We start from the raw sequence: 9,910 nt of genomic DNA on the forward strand, positions 1-9,910 counted from the left end.
AACGAATTTGGAAATGTTAAGAAGTTAAATTTGTTTTTTTCTGTTAATGCGACACGCGTTATCTTGTTAGTTGTATAATTTCAAAAAATCGGCAAAAATAGTTCCTGAAAGCAAAGTGTGAATTTTTTTTGCTTAATCGATAGGTATTTTCATATAGATTCACGTGACATAGGTGAATATAGGCGACATTTTCTAGTTTGGCCGCACCAGAGTGTCAAAGTTGGGTGTTCTCCCATAGCTAAGTTATGGTAACATAGCAAATTTCAAAAAATCGGCAAAAATAGTTCCTGAAAGCAAAGTGTGAATTTAATCGATAGGTATTTTCATATAGATTCACGTGATATAGGTGAATATAGGCGACATTTTCTAGTTTGGTCGCACCAGAGTGTCAAAGTTGGGTGTTCTCCCATAGCTATGTTATGGTAACATAGCAAATTTCAAAAAATCGGCGAAAATAGTTCCTGAAAGCAAAGTGTGAATTTTTTTTGCTTAATCGATAGGTATTTTCATATAGATTCACGTGATATAGGTGAATATAGGCGACATTTTCTAGTTTGGCCGCACCAGAGTGTCAAAGTTGGGCGTTTTTTCATATGCAGTTTTCGCTAGCATACCAAATTTCAAATACCGTTAAAAATAGTTTCCATAAGCAGAATTTGAATTTGTTTAGTTTGTTTGAAAGGTAGTTTTATATGGATTCATGAAATGTCCACAAAAATATTTTCTTTTTTTTAATATGGACGGATTAGGCTTTCAAACCAACTATATCTCAATTGTAAGTATTTAACATGAGCTCTGTTAAGACGTTAACAGAGGTATGTTAACAGAAATGGTAGGTGTCTTTACTAGTTAAATTCGAATTTATCGTCACACCCTTTATATTATATGATAAATTAAATTAATCTGACAACGCTTGCAAATGTCACCTGGAATGTAAGCAAAGCTTTCTATTCTTTATAAAATGGAATGCTATATCAAAGCATAAAATGTACACAGACTTAACAGTAACATATTAAATGTAATATGTTCAAGCATATACGTATGCAAGACTATCTTGCATACCGTACAAAGGAACATTTCGCTTTCGTAATAAACTTTTGGTTGTACTTTCATCGAAATAAAAACCAATTGATTTCGCTTTTTACGCTTATTAAAAATACCTATGATGGAAATGAACATTTTCAAGCTTAACGGATACTTAATAAAATTAACCTAAGCACAGAAGTGGTGGTATAAAAAAATATAAAAATAGGAAATTAACGAAGTAGTAGTACTTACTAAAAGTATTCACTTGAGAAGAGACCACATCAATTTCTTCATCTTGTTCACAGGTATTTTTGATTTTATTAGTAACCTCCTTTACGTTGAGATGGTGGGCCAGACTATTGAACAGCACTTCGTTGCTGTCGACCTGCTTCAATTTACCCACTGTAGCATGAGTTTTCTGCAGTTGTGCTTGACGATTATGTTCGAAGCAGAGAGTAGTCATATTTGGATCCTTCTTGATATCATGTTTGGGTAATGCATTAGGGCATTTGCGTCCATTGAAGTAAACATAACTGCATTGACGAAAGTTTCCTCGCGGATCACGCAAGATATGACGAATGCAATAATCATAGCCGTCAATCCGAGGTATAGTGCACTCATAAGTAGAATGTGAACATGGCTTAAATTTGTTTTCGATTTCTAACTGCAATTGACCACGCAATTCTTTATCGCTGCGTGGTAATGCTTTCGACATGTTTGCCTTTTGTTCTTATTTACAATACAATATAATTGAGTATTATAAAATCTAAAAGCATTAATATCTTAAATTCTTATATCAATAAGAATGTATTATTTTAACATTTCTGTACCGTAATATTAAAATTACTTTTTTGGCTATAAATTCTTTTAACAAAGTTAAATGTAGACTTAAGAAATTTGTCTCGTATTTCACACTTATAACAAAAGAGTACACATTGAAAAAAGCAAAAAGAAGCACAAAAATAATCCCAGATATGTCCATGCGAAAATAACACACCGAAACGACAAAAGAACTAGTCTCGCATTATACCTTTGGAACAATATGGCAAAGGACTTGATTACATTCCAAAAGCAGGAAATTTTTTATTGAAACTTATACAACATTGTTGTAATTTTCGATTTATTTATAACACCTCTGCTCGGTTTGTGTCCAAAATCCTACTTTTATTTAGTGAAAAGCCAAATTTCGGCTACGACATAGGTTCGCTTATATGCCCACATCTAAGGGACATATTCGAGATTATAAGTCATTTATATAATTTATATGTATGTAAATAACAAATATAAATATATACCAACAAAATTTATCTTCCATTTTGTGAAAAATTTATAATTCAAATACCCCTATGTTATTAGTGAATGGCAAAAACGGAAATGCGTTGTTGCTACCTAATTTGTAGATTTTATGTTCATTCGAGTAAGTTATAGGATTAAAGCAAAGGATACACCAAAATTGAATTTTTAATTAATTTACATGAATATGTTAGCCAATACGTAACATTTTATAGGATAATGAAATTTCCGAAAATAAGTTCGAAATCTTTGCAACTGGTCATGAATATCAAACATTCACCTACGTTTATTAAGAGTTATATTTCTCGCCTTTTGCTCGTTTACCAAATGACATATGGGTGGATTGTAAAAGTTTAATTAAACGTAAAGCAATTTCTAAAATTGTTGTGTCTATCAGTTCAGTTGATTTTAAATTACTTCCAATTTGTGAATACGCAAATATATATAAATTTTATTAGTTTTTTATTTGTTTTATAATAGGTGGGGAGATTGTTAAAATTTTGGGAATTAGATGAAATGAAATTATGGTATGAATAATTCATACGAACAATTGAGTAAAATTACATTATTAACTTACAATAATTAATGAATTCCTTTTTATTTAACCGCTCAACTATTAATTTAATTTTTTTTTTTGAAAAGTGCTTATCTTCAATATAGTTTCTATCCAGATCTAGAAACAATGTCAATACGAAATTTTTGCAACCATGTTCTGTGCTTTGTCGTCGGCCATTCCTACAAATACATTTTTTTTCTGTGAGAAGTTAATTTCTATCTTTTTTTCTGGGAAATATTGCGATTTGTGCATTGATTTTGCACTAAAAACACAATAAAATTGTGAGGAAACGATGTCTAATTGATTTAACATCATTTGGAGTTTCTTATTACGTAATTTTTAGTGTTTTATATGGCGGTATTGTGGAGTGATTTCTGTGATTGAAAAATTTTATTCTTTCATATATTCAACGACGTTTTTCTAGTGAAGAAACGAATATATATTGTGTTTGTGTGTATATATTTCGAAACAACTCGTGGCTTCATGGCATACTAAAAGTTTAACGGAATTGAAAACGAATTCCGTGAAACTCCATAATTTTTAATTGCAAGCACGATACCACAAACATTTGTGTCGAAAAACTCCGTCGAATTGGTTTAAAATTTGCCATCGATTTGGCAAAATAACCACTTGAGACTGATTTGGGATGCAAGTGTAGTGACGTCGACGTCGTGCGTAAAAGCAGCGGAGAGCAAAATAAAAAAAAAATAAATAAAAACGCAGCGCAGCAGTAATAATCAGTAGAGTTTAAGACGACTGTGCAAACCCTTGTTTACTAATGTACGTATAACTAACACGCCGGCGATAATGTTGTTTGCAAGTTGTTGAATTTGAATTCAACTACTTTTTTAGTCGTGTCCTTTGTTAACAACATTTTCTCACTGAGCTTTAATATGAGTGGTGTCCCTAGCCCTTTGTCTCGCTGCAGTGGCGAAAAAGACAAAGATTCTATGTGGTATTTCACGTCAGAGCAGTTGGCGAATTCTCCTAGTAGACAGCAGGGCATTAGTGCTGATCAGGAGCTCTCCTATCGCCAAATGACAGCCTATCTCATTCAAGAAATGGGTCAAAGGCTTCAAGTGTAAGCGCCTGTTAACACATCTTAAGTTGAGACAAAATTGGACCTTTAAATTGTTTTTTACGTCTATGTACTTGCAGCTCCCAGTTGTGCATCAACACTGCCATTGTATACATGCATCGTTTTTATGCTTTTCACTCCTTTACACATTTTCATCGCAACGGTATTGCCGCAGCAAGTCTTTTCTTAGCCGCTAAAGTTGAAGAACAACCGCGTAAACTGGAACATGTCATTAAAGCAGCCAATAAGTGCCTCAATCAGCCTATTTCTTCTACTACGGATAACAATTATATGGAACAGGCAACGGATTTGGTATTCAATGAAAATGTTCTACTCCAAACATTAGGATTTGACGTGGCAATCGATCATCCACATACACATGTTGTGAAGACATGCCAATTGGTTAAGGGTAACTATTTTTTTTCCTAGAGTCATTCGAAGTAAGTTCTTGCTGATCATACAAAAAAATATGTTTACTTGCAGCTTGCAAAGATTTAGCCCAAACTTCTTATTTTCTGGCCTCCAACAGTTTGCATTTGACTTCAATGTGTTTGCAATACAAGCCCACAGTAGTGGCCTGCTTCTGCATCTATTTAGCTTGTCGGTGGTCCCGTTGGGAGGTAATCATAGGATGAATCATATATTTGGGGAAAAATTATTGTAAATTATTTTCTATAAATTTTCCAATACACTTGCCAGATTCCTCAATCTACAGAAGGAAAACATTGGTTTCATTATGTAGATGAGACAGTGACAATGGATTTACTGAAGCAACTCACTGAAGAATTTATTGCAATATATGAGAAAAGTCCGGCTCGTCTAAAGTCTAAATTAAATTCCATAAAAGCTCTAGCTCAGGGTTGTAATCGTAATCAGGGGCAGGTTAAGGACAAAAAACCTGATCAAGACTGGAAGGTGGCCGACGTAATGAAAATGTATCAGCCTGCTGATAGCGTTCCGGTTAGTGGTAATAGCGGACAAACTCAATCGTCTTCATACACAGCAGCAGGTCAGGGACCTATGTCGAATGATCAACCTCAACCAACTGGACAAAGTGTACCACCTCCCATGTTACCTCCACCATCTCATCAATCTCAGCAAATACGCAAATCGGATATGCATTCAAGTAGTCAACATCGCTCTCACCATACTTCGTCGACGTCATCCTCACATCATCCTTCCAAAATAGGTTTTGCCTCGGCCGACGTCCAAGGTAGTATTGGCTGTAATATTTATTCATACAGTCGTTCATTTACATGTATATTTACATTTGCCAAGATCACAAAGTCAGCAGTCATAAACAGCAACCTCAGCAGTCGTTTGGTAGCAACATTAATCGGCCCCGCGAACATTCTGGCGCTCATCCTCAGGCGTTAATGACTTCATCGAAGAGTTCGAATAATCGTTCGTCATTGTCGGGAAATTTGGCCGGGCAAAATTTTTCACGTCCGCAATCGCAAGGTCATCTTTTAGATGGAAATTTTCACAAATCGCGTGATCGCAATTTGTCATCAGTGCCAGCTCCCGTTGGTATTAATATGCCCGCTCATGCCATGTCACACAAAGTGTCTCAGAAACAGGATCCTAATCGATCATTGGCTAAAGAATCAGCAGCGCGATTACCGACAGAATCACAGTCTCTCAAAACAAGCGGAGCCCACAGCAACAGTAATAAAATATTTTCTTCTTCCTCCTCATTGCAATATGGTGGTAGCAATAGCCAACAACAAATGCCTCCTTCCAATACTAGTAATTCACAAACAGGCGGCACAAAAATGGATGTTTTGCATGATATGTCCCGCAATATAATGCACAACTCCCGAAATTATAATAATGTTCCCACAAATGGTCCTACGCCACCTTCTAGCTTTCATCAACAACAACAGCAGATGTCACGTCATAGCACCAACGGCAACAACTCTAATAGTATAAAACATGAACAGTCTAAACAAATGTCCGTCCATATGCAACAACAAACCAACACTTCTACACACCACCAACACCACCATCATCACCATAAACAAATACTTCCCTTGGAAACCGCGTACGCGGGGTCAAGCGGATCTCACGATTTAACTCAGCAATCCCAATCACATTCTTTCACAAATATGCGTCCTATCGAATCTCTACAGCATTCCGATGATCATGCAAACACTCAATTCAACGCGCACCTTACAACTACAGGAGGCATTACTCAGTCACAGAATGTAGCTAAAGCTGCTAATTCTATGTTCAGTCCGGATTGGATAGAAAAAGCCCACGTTCAACAACATCTACAATCACAAAGCCATTCAACGCTAGGTTCTAATTATAATGGAATCATGAACGCACATTCTGCTCCTGACAACTATATCTACAAAATGCCTCAAAGTACATCAACTACTACTTCTAAAGAAAGTCCCACTAAAGTAAAAAGTGAACGCGATTCATCAAAAAAAGATAAAAACCGCAACACCGACTCATCACTTATAAATCGCTCAAGTATACCACACACGTTATTAAAAACGTCTTTAAATAAAAAAGTAGAATCAAGTCTAATGCATTCTAATGAACTTGCTGGTACGAGTTGTAATAATAATAACAGTAGCGGTGGTATTGTCGGCATTAAAAGGTCAAATGAACAGTTGATATTTAAACATGAAGACGACATATCGGCGCGTGATAATAAAATTCGCAGGCTTGACAATATAAACGATATAAATAAGCATCAGGTAGTGAATGGCATTGAAACTAATCCTGACATGGTGAGAAATCTGTTGAAAGAGAGCCTTTGTACAACCAGTGGTCTTCTCAAAACAGAAACGATAACGCCCAGTTTACAACCACCTACTGAACTATTGGAACCATCGGCTACTACGTCGGCAGCAACTAGTTCTATTTTATCTACCACCGGCGGGAATACAAATACATTACCGAGCGTTTCGGGTATAAGTGCAATGGAGGTAGATGATCATACAGCCTCAGGCAGCAAATCGGAAAAGAAAAAGAAAAAAGACAAACACAAGCATAAAGAAAAGGACAAATCAAAGGATCGTGAAGAACGCAAAAAACACAAAAAGGACAAAGATCGCCACAAAGAAAAGGATCGAAGCGATACCGCGGATAATACTGAGCATGTGAAGATCAAAATATCCAAAGAGAAGCTCGAACACGTTTCTGGTGAACCGATTGGACTGAAAATTAAAATACCTAAAGACATAATACAGGGCGATCTGAATACTAATTCCAATGCAGCAACGAGCAATGCAGATATGCAAAGCAATCATGCACCGCCTGTGCTGAAAATAAAAATATCCAAAGATAAACTTGAAAGCTACAGCAGTGGTTCGTCAATGGATACCGGCAGTCAACCAACTGCTCACCATTATGGACATAGCAAATCCCTAACATCAAATTACGCAGCGTATAGTAATTCACACGCGAATGTCTCGACAAATATGCATAATAGTAGTGGTAACAATAGTGGAACTAGTAAGAAGAGAGATCGAGATCGTGATCGTGAAAGAGATAAAGAACGCGATAAAGACAAGAAACGTCATACCAATCATGATTCATCATCCAAAACAAGTGGGAATAATGTTGCCTTGATGGCCTCCTTGAATGGAGCGGGATCAACAGCTACAAACGGTCCGATAACGGGTTCCCACGGTGGCACTACGAGCTCGCAAAAGGGTCAATACTCCAGCAAGGTATAGTAACGATTATAGTTTTAGTAAACAAATCAAGAATATTTTATTCATTATTTGCTTTAAAACACATATATACTAAATAAATATACATATAAAACACACATAAATACATATAGACATATTATAAGCAACAATTATATTACACACATACTTACGAATATCAGTATACATACATATTAATAAGCCAATAAATGGCTTCACTGTGTAAATACGCATCGTATGCATATATCATTGATTCATTCATTGACACCCATACTTATATATGATAATAATGATAATAGGCGAAATAATGAAATGATATTTAAGGAGAAAGTAGGAGAAAGAATCATGAAAAAGACAGGAAAACAAAACACAAACAAACAATTAAATAACTATTTGATCGAAATTTTTGAACGATTAAGCAAAAAGTAAACGATATTCATTTCAGTTTTCATTTTATAGTAGACAGCATTTATATAACACAAATCCTATATTCACAGTTTATTATACTCATCACATAGGTATATATATATGTATATATATATATATTCGTTTACCAAATCCATCCGTAATATAACTGAATAGTTCAATCTACATATATATATATATATATATATATATATATATATATATATATATATACATGCTTACATACATACACGTATATATAATGGAATTTAAGTTAATTTAATTCAATTTTTTGTCTCTTTTGTGGTTATGGTTTTAATTTAATTATTTATTGGATGGATAGATGTTTGATTATGTAAATGTTGTGTTAATATTACCGTCAGCAATGATGGGGAATGTTTTATTATTATTATAAACATATATTGCTGTCAATCAAAAGTGCATAAAGCTTTGTGTGTGTACAATTAATGTTGTTACGCTAATTTATAGAGACACGTTCATATACACAAGCACACTCGTATACACATACATATACATACAGAGAGAGAAATGATTTTTTTGCAATATATCATAGAATTACTTCGTTAACAACTTTCCAGATATATCATCACAATCATATGAGTCAACTGTTTGGAGAATCAAATGATGACGACGATGATGATGATATTTACTGAATAATTGTGTAAATGAGTTCCTTTCGTGCGTCGTGCATTCTTGCTGAGCTACAGAAAGCCAAACAGCATACAGTTAGCATATTAGGGAAAAATTTCAATTAATCTTGCTTTTTTCACTTTATTTTCTTTCAACTTATCCTGCCAAAAAGGATATAAGGTTTAATTCAGCTTCTTCTTCTCCTCAATTACATATACAAAATTTTCAAAAAAAGAATATTCTTTTAGTCGCGAACAGCTTATAGTCGTATTTTTCTTATTATTTTCTTATAAATTTATTAATTTTTTTATACATACATAAACAAACAAAACTTAAATAAGTGCGAACATTTATGAATAATATATACTTATATACAGCTGTTTTATTTTAAGTCTACATTATGAATGATTACCAAAAAGGGAAAAAGAGGAGAAAATATGTTAAAATATAAAAAATAACAATGAGATTAAGAAAAAATTAAATTTAAATAGTTTAACTAAATTTACTAAAATGAAAAAAAAAGCACCTGCCCTAATAGTTAACTGTTATTATTATTAATATTGCGTTCTTTTTTTTTTTTCTTTTTTTATGGATTATTTATTAGAAACGGATTACTTTAGATCGTAGATACAAAATTTGTATTTATTATGTAGGCATCTGGAAAAAAAGCGTTTTATTTATTAATTTTTTTTTTTTTTTTTTCATTTATAAAGTTTGACAGAGAAAAAGAAGTCAGCGAAACGTCATCATAGTTTTGAACTGATTATGTGAAATGTACGGTACTTTTCACTTAAAAAAAATTTATGTTTAAGCTTGCTTTTAGGTAAATATGTTAAACAAAATTTCAGTACAATATATCACAATTCCGTCAATCCGTTTGTTACAATCAGAAATACGCATTTTTCTCTTATCCAAAAAAAAAAAAAAAAAATTTGTTATATTTATTATTTTAATTAATTAGAACGCTTTTATTTAGGGAATAGATGTAAATAACAAACAATAATAAAAATTATTTTTATCTAACAAAAACGCAGATGATTTCCTAGCGTCTTTGGATCACGGCTGATCTCGATTTCGACCATAGTCATATACGATGTAGGAGCAGTATACGATATCTGCTATATTGCATTAGTTTTCACAGTTTATGCTGACTAACTAACTGTCAGTTGCTTTTTGAGTTAAACTCTCTCTCTCTCTCTCTCTCTCTCTCTCTCTCTCTCTCTCTCTCTC

At 33.8% G+C, this 9,910-nt stretch overlaps 2 protein-coding genes across 4 annotated transcripts in view; one reads left to right on the top strand and one right to left on the bottom strand.

The window, feature by feature from the left end:
* Nucleotides 1-2,038, bottom strand: part of LOC119632268 (KAT8 regulatory NSL complex subunit 2) — a 20,918-nt gene extending 18,880 nt beyond the window's left edge. The window contains exon 1 of the mRNA XM_038025092.1: nt 1,279-2,038. Coding sequence (XP_037881020.1) covers nt 1,279-1,741 — 463 coding nt within the window. The 5' untranslated portion in view covers nt 1,742-2,038. The remainder of the gene's footprint in view (nt 1-1,278) is intronic.
* A 1,032-nt stretch (nt 2,039-3,070) lies between these two features.
* LOC119645143 (cyclin-T) overlaps nt 3,071-9,910 on the top strand; it is a 12,340-nt gene continuing 5,500 nt past the window's right edge. The window contains exons 1-7 of one of the 3 annotated variants that reach the window (XM_038045095.1): nt 3,072-3,655; nt 3,728-3,956; nt 4,034-4,362; nt 4,437-4,573; nt 4,653-5,166; nt 5,232-7,642; nt 8,629-9,162. In XM_038045095.1, coding sequence (XP_037901023.1) covers nt 3,769-3,956; nt 4,034-4,362; nt 4,437-4,573; nt 4,653-5,166; nt 5,232-7,642; nt 8,629-8,703 — 3,654 coding nt within the window. In that variant the 5' untranslated portion in view covers nt 3,072-3,655; nt 3,728-3,768 and the 3' untranslated portion in view covers nt 8,704-9,162. Of the gene's footprint in view, nt 3,957-4,033; nt 4,363-4,436; nt 4,574-4,652; nt 5,167-5,231; nt 7,643-8,628; nt 9,163-9,910 lie in introns of those variants that run through there. The other 2 variants (XM_038045096.1, XM_038045098.1) reach the window with 2 other exon arrangements.

Source organism: Glossina fuscipes, unplaced genomic scaffold (assembly GCF_014805625.2).
Source record: "Glossina fuscipes isolate IAEA_lab_2018 unplaced genomic scaffold, Yale_Gfus_2 1, whole genome shotgun sequence".
NCBI classification, from domain to species: domain Eukaryota; kingdom Metazoa; phylum Arthropoda; class Insecta; order Diptera; family Glossinidae; genus Glossina; species Glossina fuscipes.